This window comes from Miscanthus floridulus, chromosome 17 (assembly GCF_019320115.1).
Source record: "Miscanthus floridulus cultivar M001 chromosome 17, ASM1932011v1, whole genome shotgun sequence".
NCBI classification, from domain to species: Eukaryota; Viridiplantae; Streptophyta; class Magnoliopsida; order Poales; family Poaceae; genus Miscanthus; species Miscanthus floridulus.
The window spans coordinates 93877947-93900957 of NC_089596.1; the positions used below are offsets into that span (position 1 = coordinate 93877947).

At 46.1% G+C, this 23011-nt stretch overlaps 1 protein-coding gene across 1 annotated transcript; it reads left to right on the forward strand.

Moving 5' to 3' along the window:
* The first annotated feature begins 457 nt into the window (after positions 1–457).
* On the forward strand, positions 458–1779 carry LOC136518222 (zinc finger CCCH domain-containing protein 37-like). The gene has a single exon (XM_066511869.1). The coding sequence runs from the start codon at positions 556–558 to the stop codon at positions 1345–1347; it is 792 nt and encodes a 263-aa protein (XP_066367966.1). The 5' UTR covers positions 458–555; the 3' UTR covers positions 1348–1779.
* Positions 1780–23011: the final 21232 nt, after the last annotated feature.

A 23011-nucleotide genomic window follows, 5' to 3' on the forward strand; every position in this document is an offset into this window, starting at 1 on the left:
GGATGGGGGAGAAATCGTCCCCGTGAGCTTTGGCGGAGACGGGGACGGGGATTTTTTCTCCCCGTGGGAACGGGGATGGGAAGGCAACCTCCGACGGAGAATTCCTCGTTGCCATCTTTAAGAGAGAGAGAGAGGCAGGCGCCCAGTTCCTTCGGCGAGAGGGCCGCGACGTGGCGGGCAACATGCTGCACGGGCCTCCACGCCGCTCCACGTATCCGCCGCGCGCCCCCACGTACCCCGCCCCGCGCCAAAACCACCCCCCACGCAGGCACGCACGCCAGCCTCCGATAGCTCGGCAACCAACAGAGCCCTCAATACCGCCCATGCCATGCCCCCCACGCCATGCACCGGATGCCGTCCCAGCCCAAAACCCAACAGCGGGCGCGCGTCGACCCCGTCCGTCTCGTGCGCGCCACCTATAAAACCCCGCGCCAATCACCTCAAGGCTCAAGCCACGGTCACCACTACACTCCTCTCCTTTCCTTCTCCGGCACCACCGTACCCAGGCGGACCGAGTGCTGAACAGAGTGAGGGTCTGAGGCAGTGAGCGACGGCATGGTGAGCCGTGAGCAGCACACCCACCACAGCTACGAGCACCTGGTGCTCGACCCGGCGTCTCTGGGCGTGTCGTGGGCGGACCCAACCGCCGTGGAGATCCCGCCGCAGCTCCTCGCGGCGCTCGGGGAGTACCTCTCCGCCGCCCGCGGCGGAGATACGGACGCGGAGGCGGACGACGAGTTCATGATGTACGAGTTCAAGGTGCGGCGGTGCGCGCGCGCGCGGAGCCACGACTGGACGGCGTGCCCGTACGCGCACCCGGGCGAGGCCGCGCGGCGCCGGGACCCGCGCCGCGTCGCCTACACGGGGGAGCCGTGCCCGGACTTCCGGCACCGCCCGGGCGCCGCGTGCCCGCGGGGTCTCGCCTGCCCGTTCGCGCACGGCACCTTCGAGCTGTGGCTCCACCCGTCCCGCTACCGCACCCGCCCATGCCGCGCGGGCGCCGCCTGCCGACGCCGCGTCTGCTTCTTCGCGCACACCGCGGCCGAGCTCCGCGCCGCCGCCGGCGCCGGGACCGAGGACGAGTGCTTGCCGCTCTCGCTCTCGCCCAAGTCGACCCTGGCGCCGCTCTGGGAGTCGCCCCCGGTGTCTCCCGTGGAGGGCCAACGGAGGTGGGTCGACGCCATCGACGAGCCGTCGTCGGACGCCGACGCCGAGATGGAGGAGCTGATGCTCGCAATGCGGGAGCTCAGCTTCAGGAAGGCCCAGGCGTCGTCGGCGCCGGTCCTGCCTGCGGTCACGGAGGAGGACGGGCCGGACTTGGGGTGGGTGTCGGAGCTGGTGATGTAGGCATGCCAGCGCCTGCCCAGAGCCCAGTGCCGACGCCCGAGCCCAAGATGTGGATGCCATCTCCTTCGCTCGCTGCCGGCGTCGTCAAGAGGCGCCTCTCGATCGCCATTCGGAACAGCTTCATTAAGCAATATTAATTCTAGCATTTTCATGAATGAATTGCATCATTCTTCTGTGGATAAACCAAACATGGTGCAACTGCAACTATTAATACTGCAATCTGTAAGCGTGGCGTGTGTGTTTCCCCTTTTTTTTTCGGAGATCATGGCCTCAACATGCTGCTGTCCATGCTTTCCGTTCGATCATTTACTACCAGTGTATGTGTATATACGAAGTGTAGTTGGCTATGGATGAGCCTTCGCTGCTTCGTGATGTATCACAGTGTACTACTGCCTTCTGGACTCGAACTAATCTGCAATGTTTGTTCAGTCATCGAAGAGCGTCCATTCGATCCCTGCAGCTGCAGGGATCGATCTTTGCATGATAGCATGCGGTGAAGTTTCAACAAATGTGAAAAACCAAGCAAATTCACCTCCCCCGTCGGTGACGTGGCCAGTGTTGACACCGATTCGCCATTGTCGCCATCAGCGAAACACACGAGAGTACGAGGAACATCCCCCGGGCGAGCCCGCAGTGATTTTTTTTAACACATTTTTAAACTAAGTTTAAAACTAACACCATTTATTTTTTCCCCAAATCTAACACTTTTGGTTGTGCCTATTTGCACGGCACGGCGAATCAACGCTGCCACGTCATGCATGGGGACGCGGCGAGGCTGCCTACGTGGCAGCGATCAGGGCCGCTAACCGGTGACGTGGTCAGCTCTGCCGTGCCAACGATCAGGGCACGGCAGTGACGCGCCACTCGCCAGGGCGTGGCAGAGCCAAATATAGGCCCGCGGCCCAATCCCGCCGCGCCACGCCACCGCCCTGCCCGCCCTGCCCACGCACGCCGTTGTACACCGCGCCGGCCGCCTGCCGCGCTCACACAAGCCGGCCGCGCGCCCCCCCCCCGCCCACCCCCGCTGCCCGCCCGCCGCGCCCTCCGACCACGCACTGCGGCTGCCCGCCGCGCCCGCCACCGCCCTCACTGCCGCGCCGCCGCTGTACACCGCTTCCAACTGTCGCACGCCCTCTCTCCATGCCGTGTCCACCCGCCGCCGCCGAGGCCAGCGCCCTCGCCTCCCGACCTAGTCTAGCGTGCTGCCGCCGCGAGGACGAGCGCCGCCGTTGCCGCGATGTACTCCCCTAGTGTATTTGTTTATTGAATCGACATTGTTAATATAGTAAGTTAGTACAATAAGTAAAGTTAGTAAAGTATAGTTAATAAAGTTAGTTTAGTTAGTATAGGCAGTATAGTAAGTTCGTTAAGTTAGTTAGTTTAGTTAGCACAGTAAGTGAGTCTAGTTAGTTATTGTATTTAGTATAATTAGTTGTTGTAGTTAGTCTTGTATAAATGTTAATATTAGATTAGTTAGTATAGTTATAGTTAGAATATGTATTAATATTACTATGGATAGTACGTATGACGATTTCGATGACTTGATGAAGTTTCTTGAAATACTTTTGTAGATGGATTGTTGTGTTAGAGTTTTTTATGGAGAAAGTGTTAGGAGAGAAGATGGTATGTTTGAGGATATGAAAGAAGAATTGGAATAGTTTGATGAACCTCCTAGCTTCAACGACCTTTGTGTCCGTTTGAATGCAAAGTTTGGCGGTGATTTCACACTAAAGGGAAGGATTGATACTGGGAAGACTAGGGCACACTATGTCCTTATACCCTTGTGCGACCCTGCTCACTGGCCCCGCCACACTAGGGTGCTCTAAGGTTCCAATGTGCCCATAGCTGAGGTGGTGGTGGAGAATGGGTATAGGACGTAGGGTGTTCTAGACGGGTCGTCCATTGACGGTGTTGGAGGCAATGAGCAAGAATTGGGGGTCGAAGGGGAAACAACTCAGGATAACATAGATTTGGACGGTCAGTTGACGTAGGAGCTGTTTCATTCAAGTCAAGTAGGCTGTATAAGCAATGACTTCGATGTGAACGAGTTCGAACTGGAAGAGGAGGAGCAGGAGGAGGACAGGATTGGTGATATAGTTAGCAGTGATTCGGACGATTCAGATGATGATAAGGGAGATAGACATGCTATACCCACATCGGTTGATTCCATGCCAGCACTTGTTTATGGTATGCCATTACCGGTACCAACTGAGGTTTTGCATGCTATCCAGGCTCAGGGTAGACTAGTCACAGATTTGTCAGTAGATGGTACCCCTATGATTCGTGGGGTAGAATTAGCGAAAGCACAGCGGTATGTTCCACCACCACCTTACACAACGACTGAGCTTGAGCAACTAAGGTCAATGAATGTACCTTTTAGGGGCGTTCCGAACTATAGGGATGTCAGCATGACGGATATGGCAGTTTGTGACACCAGTCTTCAGATGTGTAGGAAATCATTATATGACCATGGAAAAGAAATCCTTAGGAAGGGGATGATATTCAATACAATGTAAGCTCTTCGTTCAGGACTATGCTGTGTATCACCATAGGTCGTACAACATCACTCATTCGGACTAGGAGTTGAGGTACAACGTGATATGCAAAAACAGTTATATATGGAGGTTAAATGCACGAAAGAGACAGAGTGATGGAAAGTGGAGGATAAGTAAAGTTGTTGAACCCCACACTTGCCTAACAAATAGGGGGAAGGGAAATCATCAGCAGCTCTCTGCACGTTACCTTGCCCATCATATATTGGGGCTCGTTGATGACAATAACGACATTTTGGTGTCTTCTTTACAACAGTTCATATCTGGATTCGTTAAGTATGATGTGAAGTATGAAAATGCTTGGCGTGCTAAGCAAATTGCCCTACCGATTCGTTGGGGTAGTTGGGAGGAAGCGTACAATAGAGTGCCCGTATCTTATGTGCAAAGCATTACTACAACCCTAGCTTGAAATGGTTTGTGGACACAGAAGGGATGCATTTTTGGGACCCACTGAGGCATGTCCTCTATCGTGTGTTCTGGTCGTTTGCGCAAACAGAACATGCATTCCAGTTTTATCGGCCAGTCGTACTTGTTGATGGCACTTTTCTGACAGAAAAGTACTAGGGCACCTTGATGATGGCTACTGCTATTGATCCTGAGGACTAGATAGTACACATGGCTTTTACTTTGGCAGAGGGAGATAACAATGAATCGTGGTCATGGTTCATGCGGCTTCTACGTGTACAAGTGCTTGGCCCATCTCGCACTATATGTTTGATCTCGGACTGTCACCCAGGGCTTCTTAATGTTGTAGCTGAGCATATAGATGAGTTCGCGCCTCTAGTGCATAGATGGTGCATGAGACACTTTGCCGCTAATTTCTGGCGGCGTCAGAGGAAGAAGGAGGTATGCGACAAGGTAAAGGCTCTATGTTGTGTACGTACAAAGCACCAGTTCAAGGAGACAAAGAGAAAACTAGACAAGATGCTAAATAAAGCGGGAAAGGCTTGGTTAGAGGCGCAGATGGAACAAAAGGCTCAGTGGGCGTTAGCATATGACGAGGGGGGGGGGTTTCAGGTATGGCATCATGACCACTAACTCCTTAGAGTCTTTCAACTGTATATTCACCGGAGTTCGATCATTGCCTATGTCTGGAATTGTTGAGTTCTCCTTTCATAAGTGCAAAGAATATTTTGTCAAGAGGTGGGAACTTGCACTGAGGAATATAGCTGAGCAGGGGCATTTTGGAAAGACCAGAGCAGAACATTTGAAGAGGCTGAGGAATTGGCCAACCAGCACACTGCCGAGCCGTATGGACCCCGCTGCCATATCTTTAGTGTACCGGGCAAGGGTGGCACAAGCTTGGGCGGCGAATGTTATGGTGGATGAAACTACCGAGTTGATCTTGAAAAAATAGAGTGCAGTTGCAACGTCCCTTAGATCATGCATGCCCTTGCTCTCATATGATCACGGCCTACAGGGTTCAAGGGTATAACTATGAGGATCTGCCATATATGTCACCCTTGTATCTCCGTTCGAACACCGTTAGTATTTGGGAGAGGAGCTTCGAGCCATACCTTGACTTGACACAGTGGCCACCTTATCATGGTTATGACTACGTGCCGCATCCGGATCTAATGAAGGTAGACAAGGGTAGGAGGATGAAGAAGCGACTCAAAGGGGACATGGACGCTATGAGAGGGTACAACGAAGACATGTACGGAGGGGGAGACTTCAACGAGACCCATGGCAGGAATCTTGGATCCGTTTGCAAAGAACCTGATCACAAGGCTAGCAGACATAGAAGGCAAGGGCAGTAGATGCATATAGCATACATTTTATTATATTAATGTTAATTGTTTGCTATGGTATTTAAAACTACTATGTTAGTACATTGAAACTTTAGAGCTATGTTTATTATGTAATTTTGCATAATAGTTTATTCCTTTTACATTTACTTTGTTTTTATGCACTAATGTTCCATCAAATTATAGTACTCTTAATGTTTTTATTCTAACATATATATTTGAAATTTGAACTAGGATGGAGGATCATCATCCGTAGTACCTCATTCTTGAGGTGTACTACGACAAGGATCATCGAGCCAAGCGCATATCGGAGCTTCAGGAGGACTTGGTACCTCTTAGACTATGCATGCACCAGCCACACCGCTGGGACAAGCGATACTGGCCGTACATACAGCGTGCCGGCTTCCTTGAGATCGTCCGCGTCTTCAACACTGGACTACCGATCCTCGACCCTGCACTTCTCACTGCTACTGTCGATAGGTATGATTTGATACACGTTTGCGACAGTACAAAACATTGATTTATCTCATTGTTTGAATTAAAAAACTTCTTGTATTGAATTAAAAACCCACAGGTGGAGGCCAGAGACCCACACCTTCCACCTTTGACCGCCACGCCATGCTGGGCGCGCCATGCTCAGCAGCAACATTGTAATACCATTTTTCGTGGCGAAAGTTTAACGAGATAACACAATGTCCGTTACAAAAATGAAACAGTGTTTGTTACATGGGTATAATACATAAATAGTTCAAATGAAACACAATGCAGCACCGAGAAAGTTCTACTATGATATAAATACCAAATCTAAAACATTGAACTAGCACATCTATACCAATCTTCAGTCTGAAACATACTGAGTAAGCAACTCGTCATCCGAGTATCAGTCTTATAACACAACCTCGTTGCTGTGGCTAGGTTCACCGGCATTTCCCTGATCTGCCTGTCGCCTGTAGTAAGCTGCCTCTGCTTCACCTACGACCTCTGCGGCCTAAGTTAAGAACACATCCTCCTCCGTCTGGCTCATGTGGCTAGGCTCACCTGCATTGCCTTGATCTGTCTGTCGCGTGTAGTAAGCGACCTCCGCTTCATCTGCAGCCTCTACGGCCTGAGTGAAGAACACGTCGTCATCCTCCTCTGTCTGCAAGCCCACCTCTGCTAGAGCGAAGAGCTCGCTCAGTCTGCCAGTGTTGTCCTCAGCCTCCTCCGTCTGTAAGCCTGCCTCTGCTAGAGCAATGAGCTCGCTCAGTCTACCAGTGTCGTCCTCAGTCTCCTTGGCCTACAAGCGCGCCTCAGCAAGAGCGATGAGATCGCTCAACCTGGCAGTGTCGTCCTCATCATCGTCCCCTGATCAGACAACACAATCAAAAATTGAACGGTGCGACCAACTCGTGTTCTGTGCTCATGTAACTTCTTTTCCTCAAATATTGCACGGGTCACCTCTGCGGCATGGTCCTCGCTACATCCAATCCCTTCATGTATGAAATGCAATAAGTTAGCAACGCGATTATATTATATTTAAAAACAGGCAATAAAAATAATAAGGCTCCCAATGACTCACTGGCATAAAATGCAACAACATGGTCGTTCAAGACATGCATCTGTACTCTTTCCTCCTCCCTTGTCTCCTTACTTGCCCTCTTCTCCTCTAACACCCTCCGTCTCTCCAATCCCCATTTGTCAATCCCAACATCGATCCGGTTACGAATATCGCGTTGTCTCGCAAATTCACGCATCTTGTTTTTGTTTAACGAATAGGTTGATGCAGTCAGGTCCATATTCCCTCTTCCGTGCAATTACTTGCCTCCCCTTCAGTTCATCCAAAAACTTAGCTTGATCATCATAACATTCCCATCTGCATTTTCTAGTGCTATGTTCAAACAAAAAAAATATATCATATGTCTTAGCAAAAGAAACAAAATACGATTTTATGTTTACCATAAAAATAACCAACCTCATCATAGTCAACCATATGGCCGCAATAATGGCCTATTTCAAGCTCCGAAGGGACTAGACCGTAGCTAGATTTAACACCACATTCGTACTTGACAGGAGGTGCTTTGTAAATTAACCTTTCTTTCTTATTTTCCTTTGCCTTTGGTGGCTGCGGCCATTGATTCTTAGGACCGTAGAGCTATTCATTGAATCGACACTTCACAAATCCATAACGCTACAAGAGAATATATTACAACACGCAAACATATAGAGCTAAACATTTAAATAGATACACTTTTCACTTACTTCGTGTTTGTTCGGACACACAAACTCCAACATATTCTCAGGGTTTATCACAGCTCGATCTCCGCATTTGCATAAAGGAGGTTCCTCGAGTTGTCTAACTGGGGCTAGGTGCTTCTCCTTAGCCATCATTGGCGGGGGGTTAGGGGGGTGGAACCCACCGCTGGAAGTGCTCACGTGGATGTCTTCCTCTACACCAATCGTCAAAAAAGGAGATACCTAGGGTCAAACTTGTCTACACAGTCGATCCACTGAAAAAAAGCACCTCTCATGGTCCTACACAATAAGATTCCAACAAAATATTAGTTCTCTACTTACACAAATAAAGTAAAAAAGATAGTGGAAACAATTACTTATATTAAAACCACTGCATGTGTAGAAGCAACGCGCCGCTGTGTCTGGATGTCTCGATTGAATACGTCGGTCGGGAAACCACAGTCACAGTTAGGGACAGGGAGGTTAGGAGGGACGGGGGCATCTTTGCTAGACGCGTCGAGGTATAATTCTCGAGGACGACCCTATTTTCGCCAAAAGTCCTCCCGATACATTTCTTGTATCTAACAAAACAGTTGTAATTTAACAAACAAAAATCAAAACATAACAAATTAATGTCAATGAGAACCATTTGTATTACAATAAATAAAATATAACCTACACTTTGGTGCAAACTCTATCTTAGATGCAAACATGAAAACTATATAAAAACTATATTTTGGTCAGTAAAAAATAAAAGTTGATACATCACCGGTGTGTCCACATATTTATTTACATATAAAAGTTGAGATGCAAACTCAAACAAGCAAAATACATGGTAATCATAATTCTAACTAACCAATTAACCTTAATATTGGTAATCCTAATCTTAATCCTTCGATCCAACATTCTAACGAACTCATATTTTCCTCCATACCCTAACTACTCATTGAAATCATTCGATCCACCGTGGAGACCAAGGAGGATCTTCATTACCTTGGCAAGGATGAGGAGGAGCTTCAGCAAAGGTACGGAGGGGAACGACAAGGGAGGAAAATTCGGCGGCCGGTTGTGTGGAAGCCGGGAGGCAATGGCGTGGCGGTGCGGGCTGGGAGGCGCGGCGACGGGGCAGGGTGGCACGAAGTCGGCTGCTGTGCGGCGCGGAGTGAAAAAGAGAGGGAGGAAAGGGACTAGGCCGCGGGCCTATATTTTGCTCTGTCGCGCCCTGGCGAGTGGCGCGTCACAGCCGCGCCCTGATCGGTGACGTGGTAGAGCTGGTCACGTCACCGGTCAGCGGCCCTGGTCACTGCTACGTAGGCAGCCTCGCCGCGCCTCCATACATGGCGCGACAACGTTAATTCGCCGCGCCGTGCGAATAGACACGGCCAAAAGTGTTAGATTTAAAAAAAATAAACGGTGTTAGTTTTAAAATTAGTTTAAAAATATGTTAAAAATAAAAAAAATCCCTTGCAGTAAGGGGCGGCACACAACATACGGGCCGGCGATGCCGTCGTCAGCCAAAGCAGCGCGAAGCCGTGTACTCTCCCGTCTCCCCCCTGCCTCTTCTTTTTCTTCTCTGAAACAAAAGAAAACACGACTTTGAAATGTCGTCTCGCAAATGGCAACTGACTGTCCAATGCGTGGAGCCACGAGATTTTTTTGGTCCCGTACCTTCTGTTCATTGGATCTGTATACAAATCTTTAGTTCCCCGCACGGTTCATCAGCACGGCATTGCTCGAGGACCACGGACACGGCGGACAAATCGGCAGCTATCCTTTGAGGCGGACCACGGCGCCACGAAAGCGAAGCGCCGTCGGATTGCAGCAAAACAACGGGTGCGCTTTTGGCTCCGCTCCAGGTCGTTAGCACCGCAAGTCTGCAACTTGCCGCGGCCGCACGGAAGCCGGGCGGAGCCCAGAGGGCAGGGGCACAGACAACGTTGGTGCGCCGTGCGTGCGTGGCTGCACAAGTTGCCCAGGCTTCTTTTCGCTGGGTTCCCTGCCCCCAGGCCAGACGCCACGCGACCACGGTTTCGGGGCTCTCGGCACACCAGCTGGGCACGGGCAGAGGACGAGGGCGCCGTCGCTTTACGTGCAGCCGCGGGTACGCTGGCGCTCAGCCGCTCAGGTGTCGAGCTCCCGTTGTTCGGCTGCCAAGTTGGGCTTCGAGTTGCGGTTTTTTAATTTCTCGCTGCGAAGTTTCTCCGTTTCGCTTTCGCTTTCGCTTTCTCCCGTCTTGACGCGGCTCGGCAGTATTTGGTGGTTGGTGCTCGGTAGGACCAAAGGTTACCTGGGTGACATGCGAGTATCCGAAACCTGTGTTCCCCATAAGAAAGAGTATCTGAAACTGTGAAAAAAAAGATGCGACGATCTGTGGGTGCGAGATTTCACATCTTGCTTTGAGTTCAATATATAAAAACAAGGACTGGTTGATACTTCGACGATCAAAAGCTGCCTGAACACAGTGAGTCTGTTTGCTTGTTAGTTTCAATCAGGGCTTATCAGCCATGGTACAGTGTTTTTCTCTCACAGTAAATCAGTCGTACAAACCACCACAAGCGGCTTATCGAACCAGCAAACAGGCTGAGTGTATAATTCAGATTGGTACTAAAACTCAGCCCTCAGGTCAGAGTACACTATTGAAAACTGGATGCAAAGTCAGTTCTACTGTTAGTCGGAGACTCAGGCGCAAGAAATGAGAAACATAACATTTTGCAATGGAGGTAGACACTCGATCAAAGGTGAATGGAGCAAAATGCTTTTCACCAACCTTTTGTTACTGCACGCGTCATTGCAGCTGTTGCAACTCTATGCGCTTATGCATGATTATCAGCATCTAAGTACCCTTCTGTGTTTCAGGTTCATCGCTCCACGTCATACACTGAAATCTTCTGAAACGCTGCCTAGATTAAGCTGAAGAATAACAGCACTGTCACCGACGGTTGTCTTATGGTGAGGCCATTCTTGGTATTTATTTGTCCTTGATGCGACATCAGAAGAATGTAGGGGGAAAGCTCACGACTCGTCTAGCGCCATCTACTTTGAGCACTTCTTCCTCCACAATCTTCTTCCTCTTTTCTGGAATTTCTCATCACAATTGCTAACCTTGTACGGATTTACCTTATCTCCTTTAACTGAGATTCGTTCTCTTTCTTCCATTTTGGAAAGTGGTTCTTGAGCTTTCCACAATTCCTGATTGGGGTTCATAACAAGGAGCCGCATGGCCTGCCATTTCCAAAAACTCTTAGCTAGGTGGCTCACAACATTTATCCACCTATCTGAGTTTCTTACCAACACTTCAACTTCAGGGTTGTGGTCTTGCCATTTCAAGTTTTCAGCTCTGTCCTGGTGGACGGCTTTAATTGTCAAGCTAAGGCAGAATCGGTAGATGCTCCTCAGGTAGCCACACCATCAGAAGCAGACGCTGGTCAGGCAAGATTTAACATCAATGGTCCAGAACTGCATACCTGTGCAGATTACAGCAGAACTTAGAACACCAAAGCATACATTCACTAGAAAGAACACAATGATATCATAATCAATCAATTATTTTTAGAGAATTTTTACAATAGTTGTCGGACAATGGACGGCTCACGAGGAGCGATCCAACAGCTAAAAAGGCAGAGGAACCGAGAGGAACCAATTAGAGAGGCACTAGGAGGCATAAGTGCGTACTAAATGGTGGGATCATACGCACCAATTGCATACTAAAATTAGTGGGATCAACACCTAAAAAAATAATTCGCTAATTCTATTTTTGAATTTCTTTTATATAGTTAAGGGTAGAATGATAAATTTATAATGAAAAATAATGTTTGAGTAGTATAGGGACGATTGAATTGAATTAGTATAGTTTGTCACACGTATTTTTCTCAGGTTCAGACCACGCCAACCCTCTCTCGTCTCTCTGTTCCTCCTTCTCACCGATTGGCATCGTGTTGCGGCGGCGCGGCTGCCAGGGCGAGGGCGAGCGCGAGGGTAGGGCTGCGGCGGCCAGGGCACGCAATTCGTCCTCACCAGTCCCCTATGAACGGCGACACCACATACATCCGGCAAAGGCGTTGGAGGAGGCTGGATTGGGCCTGGCGGCGTCCGTTCTCCCGTTGGCGGTGGCGGCGGCCGTCCGCGGCGCCGAAGGGTGCGTGCGGCGAGGTGCGCTCGTGGACGCGGCTGTCCGAGGTGGTGAAGCTGGCGGCGACATCGCCGTCGGAAAGCTCTAGTTTGGTTTTGGTGAATTGATAAAACCCTAAGTGCTAACCTAGTTTATCAAAGTGATTATGAGATAGGTAGCACTACTCCAAGTGGTGAAGCAAATGAAGATAATGACTTCATGATGGTGATGCCATGGTGATGATCAAGTGCTTGGACTTGGAAAAGAAGTAAGAGAAAAACAAAAAGCTCATGGCAAAGGTGACATTGATATGAGCTTTTCGGTTTAGTGATCAAGATACTTAGAGAGTGTGATCACATTTAGGATCGATAGCCGTACTATTAAGAGGGGTGAAAATTATATCGAAATGCGGTTATCAAAGTGCCACTAGATGCTCTAACTCATTGCATATGTATTTAGGATCTAGTGGAGTGCTAACACCCTTGAAAATATTTATGAAAATATGTTAACACACATACACAAAGGTGATACACATTGTGTTTAGCACTTGGGAGCAAGAGTTCGAAACACCACCGGCGCCCTGTACAGAAAATACAGGGTTTCACATAGTGCACTGGACGCTGGTCACGCAGTGACCGGACGCTGGGGTCCTACGTTCGGTCAGTAGAAGCAGTGAGCACGCAGTCTCGGTCTTGTGACTGGACGCTGGCGCGAATAATGACCGGACGCTCAGGGCCTGCGTCTGGTCAGTGCTGACGTACGCTGATGTGGCGACGCACAGAGGAGACGGTGAGTGACCAAATGTTGGGTGAGTTCAGTCGAGCGTGACCGGACGCGTCCGGTCATGAATGGAACCTTACTGGAAACGACCAGAAGCTAGGGTCCTGCATCCGGTCACTTCGAAGCAGCGCGTCTAGTCAGAACTTAAATGTACTGACGACCATTGAGATCGAGCGATCAACGTTTGAAGCAGGGGCCATGTGGCACGCATCGCGCGACTGGACGCTGGGGTCCAGCGTCGGTCGTCCCAATTTTTAGTGGACTGAGGAGCCAACGACTCTATTTCGTGGGGGGCTTCTATTTAAGCCCTATGACCGGTTTAAACTCACCCTCTTGGCCATTTGCATTGACATAACAATCTTGTGAGCTTAGTCAAAGCCCTCCCACTCATCTCCATCATTGATTCAACATCTTTGTGAGATTGGGAGAGAATTTAAGTGCATTGCTTGAGTGTTTGCATTTAGAGGCGCTTGGTATTTATGTTTCGCTGTGGGATTCACTTGTTTCTCTTGGTAGTTGCCGCCACCTAGACGGCTTGGAGCAGCGAGGATCATCGAGCGGAGGTTGGTGATTGTCTTCGGCTCCGATCGTGGTGATTGTGAGGGGTCTTGTGCCTTCCCCGGTGGAGCGCCGAAATATAACTCTAGTGGATTGCTCATGTCATTGAGTCATCTCACTTGTGGGTAGGTTCTTGCGGTGTCCAATTGTGTGGACGAGGTTCGTGCAACACCTCTTAGCCGCCGAACCACCAAGTGTTGGTTGACAACGGGGACTAGCGTGCCGGCAAGCACGTGAACCTCAGGAGAAAAATTGATTGTCTCTTGCCCTTTGGTATTCTCCCGGTGATTGATTTAGTATTCATCTTGTGATTGGTTTACCTCTCTACACGGCAGTATAATCACCCTACTCACTCATTTATATTCTTGCAAACTAGTTGTAGCAAGCACTTTAGTGTAGCTAGAATTGAGAGCTTGTTTTGTAGTTTAAGTTCATCTAGTGGAGCTCTTTAATGTAGCAAGTGTGAGAGTTCTTAGTGAGTAGTGACATAGCAAATTGTGTGTTTAGTGATCATAGCAACTAGAATTGTTGGATAGGTGCCTTGCAACCCTTGTAGAGCTAGAGCAAGTTTACATTTCGCTATTTGTTATACTAATCAAATTGCTCTAGTTGATATATAGATTTTTAAATAGGCTATTCACCCTCCCCTCTAGCCCTATTAGGACCATTCACCGTCCCCGACTCCCGCTTCGCATGCCGCTCCCATTCTCATGCTCCGCGCCCACCTCGCGTCGCGCCACCTGCCCGCCTGCAATAGCCATGGCGAGGATCGACACTGTGGAGGAGGACAGCGTGCTGCCTGCTGCCGCCTACATTTGGCGTGCCCGCGGTGCACCTACTCCGACAGTGCAAGCTAGGGGCAAGGCCGAGCAGGGAGAGGAGGACGTGATTGGCGGCGCTACGGACGACGCTGGGTAGTGCTTCGTGCCCCACCCCTGCTATTGCCGGCGCTCGCTAGGCCATGCCGGCGGTGGGGCTGCCTTCGTGGTGTTGCTCCCGTGCTCCAAGGTATGCAATAGCATGCGCTCCACCTGTTTACTCAAATGCCTGTGGGAGATGGAAATCAGTTTTGGCCTAGGATTAGCGCATTGTAGAATCCCTACTGAAGTTTGGTGCACCATGTGTCAGCTGTTAGTTTCAGTGTTTCTTGATCTATTGTTCATTTCTCTGATTCGTGCATCTCAGATCGTAGTAGAATCCCTACCGAAGTTCAGTGCTTGCTGCGATCCTTTTTTTAGGTTCTACTTGCATCGTATGGTCTGTGCATCGCATTGGTGCTTAATTAGTTTACTCTTCACTAACCAACTGACTAAATTTGTCTCATGGTCTGTGCATCGCATCTGAAATCATTGTTCTCTTTATGTATTTGTTTATCCTACTTATTTGGCTGCTGGAAAACAATCATGGGCATTCCTCATCTTCATTGGTACTACTTCGTATTGTTCTAGGCTCAGAGGTTTTTATCACTCCATTAGAATTTATTAGTTCTCCACCGCCTACACCTACAGTGAGTAGCAACAGCAAAGCTTGGTTCATTTTTTGTTGCAAAATTTAGGATACCTTAACTTACCAGTTGCAGTGGTGTTCACAAAATTGTTGGTGTTTTTTTTTGGAACAAAAAGGAGGAGTTGATATTCTTTAGACATTTTACTGGCTGTTGTTTGCTCACATTGTGCTTATTTCTTGTCCCCATCAGATAGGGTGTTTGGCCCCAGTTGCTCTACACGGCAAGCCTATGAGGAAGGAGCAAAAGAAGTTGCTCTTTCAGTTGTCAGCGGAATTAACTGTATGCATAAGAGAAATAGCTTTGTTCCGCCACTTCCATTTTCACTGATGAACCGATGTGAGCCAACACATGTTTTGACATGCATTTCTTCTTCTTGGCAGCAGGCATATTTGCCTATGGGCAAACGAGCAACGGAAAGACTTATACAATGATGGGAATAACGGAGTATAGTATGCTTGACATCTATGACTACATAGATAAGGTATCTTCATGTTTTTCACTTTTATATTTTCTGGAACGCTATTGTGAATTTACTAGTGTTTCTTTGCATTTGAACCTCTTCTCCATGCTACAGCATCCTGAAAGAGAGTTCATTTTGAAATTTTCGGCCATAGAGATATACAATGAAGCTATGAGGGACCTTCTAAGCCATGACCCAACACCTCTTAGACTACTTGATGATTCAGAGGTACTCTATTCTTCTTTACTTGAACTCACCATAATTTGTTATAGTTTTTCATGCTCCTATTTACAATACTACTCATGTTGTTTTGTCAAATAGAAAGGGACTACTGTAGAAAGACTCATTGAGGAAACTTTGAGGGATTATGGTCATCTTAGGGATCTTCTTGCTGTATGTGAAGGTGCAGAACTGAACTTGCTCCAAATGAAAGAGGTGCCTATGTTTTCCCCACATTATCTGATTCAATTGTTTTCGTGCTCTAGCTCAAAGGCAGATTGGTGAAACTGCTTTGAATGAAACAAGTTCTAGATCCCATCAAATACTCAGATTGGTTAGTGTCCCTTTAATACTGTATTCTCCACATTGGTACTACATCATGTCCATTGACAATACATTCTCCCTAGAATTGACTGAAAATTGTAAAGTGTTGACCTGCATCTGCAATTTGGTCATCATGCATTCATGTGTCGATTACAAAACTCTGCTTGTGATTCAAATGCAGAGGTATGGCAGAAAGAAAGGCCCTGGAGCCAGTGCATCAAAAGAGTGAAGACCAGAATGTCTGGGGACCTCAAAAGCAAATGCCTGTGTTATCTGTAAGACATCCTTCTGGCATGGTGGTATTTTGAGGACCAGCTACTGATATTGAATGCACACCATATTCGCAAGTATGGAACATAGCTAGTAGATCAAATTTGGGTCAACTGGAGCACTTGTCTCGGGAGTTGAAGCAAAAATTGATGATGTAGAAGACTATATGTCATTTGCTGATTTAGTACTTCAATTAGAAGACTAGTTTTACTATAAAGCCTAGCTGTTGTTATTCCCCTATTAGTAGTATTGCATGCTTGTATGAGGGACACATTCCAGACTTCTAGTTAGACATGTATCGTATAGATGTTTGTATGAGGGACACATTTCGAGTTTAGTTTTTTTAGAAAGAAACAGGAGACAATTAGTTTCTTCTTTAATTGAGAAAGCTAAGAAAAATGCCAAATTCAGCATTTTTCGCTACGCGGAGAAGTCGTACCGTAGAGTTTAGGAGTCGCTGGATAGCATCTATTGCGACATGAAGAACAGCGAGGTGGCACCACCAAAGAAGAAGTACAAGCTGAAGAAAGGGGGCCGTCTAGCAAAAATTGAAGTGCATGATAATGTGGGAGTTCTTTTTTGGTCATGTACGAATGCAAGTAGTGCATGCTAGTTAGTTCGTTGTTTGCTCTGATTTGAACCACTATAACTCGGCTTAATAAGTAGTTTGTGGCGACATCTGGAGAGGCATCTGGTAGGTCGTATGGAATCTGTATAGGTGCGCCGGCATGCGTGGATGCTTCTACACGATCCGTTTCCGTAATCTCAGTCGCAGTTCCATGATCGAGCACGACAACTAATTCGATGTTGCAGCACACCGATTAGTTCAGTCTGATCTTTCCTACTGACTATGTTAGATTTGTACGCTTGTTCCAGAAATTACGAAATCAGGCAAAAAAAAAAGAGTATTTTTTTTTTTAAATCTGGGGAGACCTTCACCGGTGAGCCACCCACCAAAAATAGCAAAAAAGTCTTAAAAAGTGCAGCAGGCATGATTCAAACCTACAACCTCCGTCTCATGCAAACCCTCCTCTACCACAATACCTCACACTTGTGTTTATATTAGATTTTCTTTCCCCACATATTATCTTAAATCGAGTTCAAATTGATTGTTTGAGGCCCTAAACAAATTAAAATGAAAAAGTTGTCAACTACAACGTTGTATAACTTTTCGTGAGGTACAACTTTTATTTTGGTTGTTTCTCCATCCGAGGTTGTTTGAAAAATTCAAATTTTAAATTTAAGAAATTGAAATGTAATTTTTCTTGACAAAATAATTTCAAATGAAAAAGTTGTCAACTACAAAGTTATATAACTTGTTGAGATCCACAACTTTTATTTTGGTTGTTTCTCCATCCAAGGAAGTTTGAAAAATTTAAATTTCAAATTTAAGAAATTCAAACATAGTTTTTGTTGACAAAATAACATCAAATAAAAAGTTGTCAACTATAAAGTTCTATAACTTTTCAAGATCTATAACTTTTATTTTGGTCATCTTTTCATGTGACTTTGTTTTATGACTTCAAAATTTGAATTTCAAAAAATATCAACTTGAAACGATATTTTAAAAGAGTAAATGATTTCAGCTGAAAAAATCATCAACATAAAAGTTGTAGAACTCATTAAGATCTACAACTTTTATTTTGGTCATTTGTTCATCCGACAAAGTGGTACTATACATTGTTCATAAATTTACATCTCTTTTATAGTTTCATAAATTATAAGAGAGATATGTAAAATTTGTGAATAATGTTACTTTCACTTTGTTGGATAAAGAAATGACCAAAATAAAAGTTATAGATCTTGATTAGTTCTACAACTTTTATGTTCTTGAGTTTTTCAGTTGAAATCATTTACTGCTTCAAAATATTGTTTGAAGTTGCCATCTTTTGAAATTGATAGAGCAAGATTTTAGAAAAAACTAGAAAAAAAATCATCAAATTTGAAGTTAGTACGAGAAAGAAAGACTAGTTACAAGTTTTAGCCAGAGATTAAAAAAAGAAATCAGAGTTTTTCGATAATTTAAAAATTAAATTGTAAATAGTATTTTGAAGCCGTAAATGATTTCAAATAAAAAAGTTGTAAACAATAAAGTTATATAACTTTTTGAGATCTACGACTTTTATTTTGGTCATTTCTCGTTCTGAAGTCGTTTGAAAAAATTCGAATTTTAGTACTTAATTTTTGGGCCATGCAGAAGGTGTGGGTGCATGGGCCTCGTCACGGCACACGGGAACGGAGGCCCAGTACACGAATCTTCTCCCAATTCCCATTGCTTACAGCCCAGCCCAAGATGCTTCATGGCCCAAGACGAACGTGTCTATGAATTATACCTTCTAGCCTAGCCGCAGCTGTTGGCCCCGCCCCCACAACCTCTCGCGGCCTTTCTTCCTCGCTTCTCCACATCAGGCGGACGCATATCTGTTCACTGCTTGTTTATAGAAATACTATATTATTTTTATTCTCTACTATTGCCAATGATTCACTGGTCAAAACTTAAGCCATTTTTATTCATTTTAATGTTTGTCGGGTAGATTTCAATCGGCAGGCATACATCTATGTTCTTTGCTTATTTACAGAAATAGCATATTATTTTTATTCTCTACTACTGTGTGCTGTCAATGATTCACTGCTCAAAACTTAAGCCATTTTTATTTGTTTATGATTTATGAAACTGCTATGTCAAAATACAAAAGGTATCATGGATCCTAGCAACCACATGCAACAAGTTCGGAAATCCCTGAAGGAGTGGGAGGAGAATGCTAGCAAACTTAAGGTGGACTATGAGGATTTGAAATTGCTTCACTGTTCCGACACTGACATCAAAAAGAGATGAGCGACACCAAAATGATCGGTACATAATTTATCAGCGAAAACTTCTGGACGCGGGGTCAACCACTGAGCAAAATGACTTTGCCGTGAGGATGGAGGTCACACTGGGTCACCTGCTGAAGAAAGCGTTACATAATCAGAGTGTTGCCTTTGCCGAGAAGATGAAGCAGGAATGCGCCGTCATTCTAGACATGGGACAAGTTTGCACAAAAGAGAAACTGACCTCCAAAAATTAGACAACATTCAGTCCCATTGAATGAATGAACTAGTTCTAAGAATCTATAAGAGTGACTCAATAAATTGGGAACACAATCAACATGGTAAGAATGGATAAGAGTCAGTCCCATTCAATGAACAGTTAATTCAAGTTTCAGACCATAATCTAATCTCCAAAATAATTTCATGATCATGTAAATTATTATAGACCATAAATTGGACAGGATGCACTCCTATTGAATGAACCGATCCATTCAATCTGACAAGAGTCAGCTCATATATTGGAGATGCAAATTTGATCCACAATTACCTGTCCTCCACAGCCGGTCCCTCCAATCTTCTGGACTAGACAATCCAGCGCTGCGGAGACCGGAGACACACAAGGAGATGACATACTCAACCACCTAGCTGGTTCCCTGATCAGAGTAGCCGGCTTGTCCTCGGGCGGAGACATACTTAAATAGGTTTTCTTATCTACAATATTCATCATCCATATGACCATGATACAAATAGGTTTTCAAAAATTATAAATGCAGTTCGAATGCTGAATTTAAAAGTTTAAACAAAAATTGGCAACTAAAGCATCAGGTAACACATAATTCAGTAAAACGCACTGCTTTACTAAAGTATGGTTGAATTGCAGGAATAGTGGATAAATCCAGAAGAGTTCTAACTGATTTGGTACTTCCTAAAAGATCTTCACATAATTTGATATATGCAAAGAAATCTATTAGAGAATGCACTGTGTCAACTATTTCCTCATAAACAAAGATACTTAAAAAAAACTCAACCAGACTGCCCCAACGACTTTGCACTGAGAAGATACCCCAGCCAAACTGTCTGAGAAAACCCCCGAATTCTACCACTACCCCCCGGTAGGACCTCACCAATACAACAGGATGGTGCCCAGCTAATTTTTTTGTGGGGAGGCAGCAAGTTTTTTTGGGTGCAAGCCAGGATTTGAACCCTGTCTAGCTGATACCACTACTTGGTGACCAACCACAACAGAGAAATTTAACAATACACCAAACTTAAAATATACACAGTTTTCAGTTATTTACAGAGGTTTCTAGACTATTTGGACCAGAATTGACTTGTAAAAGGACCATATGCAAATTTAGCAGAATCATCCTAGCAACGTCCATCCAGTAAAATCATTTTCACCATCATTTTCCTTCCTCAGAAAATCCCATTTGTCTAGGAGTCCACTACTGGAAGACAACAAAGTAAATTGAAATTCATAAAATAAAATAGCAGCTCATTAGATAACTATTAACATAGATTTGTAGTGCTTAGAGATGTTGAACATTATCAACACAAAGTGTTCATACAGAAAAGATATCCATATATCAAGTCTAGTCAATGCTGACTAACAAATAACTGGTCCTGTTTGATGTAACTTTTCTATATGAAGTGGCAATCTAAGGCTCTAAGCATACACATCAGATATAACAGACACTTAAGTTGTTAACACGTGTCTGACTAGCAGGGGAAGATAACTTGTGTCATGGATTCCCATCAAAAGCAATATGTGATTGTACTCAAAATATATTAGAGAGAAGTATAACACATTTTAACTCAATGGCAGAGCTGCTACAGCAAGATAAAATGATCTGATTGTCTATGATTAAACAATGAGAAAAATGACATACACTAGAAATGACAGGATAAGAATCGATAAGAGTCAGTCCCACTCAATGAACAGTAAATTCAAGTTTCAGACCACATTCTAATCTCCAAAACAAATTCATGGCAATGGACAATGGCATGAACCATGAAGATGAGTTCGTGCGTGTCTGTCGAACCTTGGCCTTGGGGCAGCTCACGTCAAGCGGGCGCGCCGGGGAGGAGGGAGAGCGACGGCTAGCCGACAGTGGCGGCGCCGCACGGCAGTGAGGGCGATGCGGCGAGGGCTGGTAAAATCTGATAGGGGGATGTTGTCGGAGGCGAACTCGTACACAATGCTGGTCCACCTCTGCGCTAGGCAAGGGCACAGGAGCCGCTCATGTCTGGCGGGGCGTCGAGGACAGAGGACCGACGGCCTCCGACCGACCTCTCGTGCGACAGCGGCGCCGAGCGAGGGCATGGGAGTGGCGGCACTGGCTAGGGCTACAACGACTACAGGTGCACGGCAGCCTTGTATACCCCACTACTAGATTCAGGTTCTTTGCCGAGTGCCTGAGGCACTCGGCAAAGGCCAAATTGCACTCGGCAAAGGCTTTGCCGAGTGCGGCACTCGGCAAAGAACACACGGTAAAAAATTGATCGGCAAAGCCCTCTTTGCCGAGTGTCTTTTATCGGGCACTCGACAAAGGCTTTGCCAAAAGCCTCGGGGGCACTCGGTAAAGAAAAGTGACCGTCACGGCGGCGGCCCCGTTGACGGTCTCTTTGCCGAGTGCCAACCCTGTAGGCACTCGGCAAAGATTTTTTATTTTTTTAAAATTTTCTTTGCCGAGTGCCCCCTGGCCGACGCTCGACAAAGTTTGAATTTTTTTAAAAAAATTCTTTGTCGAGTGCCCTCTGGCTGGCCCTCGGCAAAGTTTGCATTTTTTTAAAAAAAAATTCTTTGTCGAGTGCCCTCTGGTTGGCACTCGGGAAAGTTGGATTTTTTTTAAAAAAATTTCTTTGCCGAGTGCCCTCTGGCTAGCACTCAGCAAAGTTTGATTTTTTTAAAATTTCTTTGCCGGCTGCCCTCTGGCTGGCACTCGGCAAAGTTTGAATTTTTTTAAAAAAATTTCTTTGCCGAGTGCCCTCTGTCTAGCACTCGGCAAAGTCTGATTTTTTTTTTAAAAAAAATCTTTTCCGAGTGCCATGGTCATGACACTCGGCAAAGCTGGAAAAACGGTTTTCCGAGCGCCCATTTTTCTAGCTTTGCCGAGTGCTGTGACCATGGCACTCGGCAACGGGGTCCTTTGCCGAGTGCAACACTCGGTAAAGTGACCCAAAACGGCAAATTTTTATTTTTTTTACATTCCATCATGACAAATAAATTCATACAAACATATATCACATATATATATCTCATTCATCACATATATATCTCATCCATCACATATATATCTCATCCATCCACACATCCATCCGCACATATCACATCCATCACAATATATATCACATATATAATAATAAGTGCTCAAGTCCATCCAAGTAAATCCACAAGTCCATCAAAGTCCACAAGTGCATCACAAGTATATTACAAGTCCATCACCAAGTGAACAACAAATGAAAAAAATACAACGTGCACTCATCTCGGCCAATACGACTGTGGTGAAGACCCAACTCCATCATTCGGAGGTGCATGAGGTGGATTATTCAAACCACCGTCACATGGAGACTGCACAAAGGAGAAAAGATTGCATGTGAGACAAGATTATTTGGATAGCTAATCTAGAAAGGTAGAGGCTATACAAGCAAAGCACAAGCAAAAGTAAAAAACTTTCATACTCACAGGATTAGCTGGAGCTACAGGACGCGGAGGCAGAGGTGGAACCAACAGCCCAGTTGGCAGAGAGAAACCCACACGTTGCCTAAGCCCTTGTAGGAACTCCGTAATGTCTATCAGCCTCTGCGCCTAGGCCTGCTAGGCCTCCCGCTTGGCCTCCCGCTCGACCCGCTCGGCCTCCAGCTGGGCCACCATCCTCTGGTGCTCGGCCTCCAGCTCCTGACGTTGTCTTATTTCTTGTTCCAGCCGGGCCTGCAATATTTTCACTCCAATGTTTCAGTAATGCAAAGCTAATTAAGGTGTGTAAAGATCAATGTATGACGAGTAAAACAGGAATAACCTCGAGTACGTCGACCCAGTGCTATGCAACGGTCGGTTGTGTGTGAATGGCCGGGCTCTCGCTCATGCTCCGTGCTCGGATCTAGGAGAGAGAGGGA

Bases quoted from the DNA above. Each gene is read 5' to 3' on its own strand.
- LOC136518222 (XM_066511869.1), top strand. From the start codon at position 556: ATGGTGAGCCGTGAGCAGCACACCCACCACAGCTACGAGCACCTGGTG.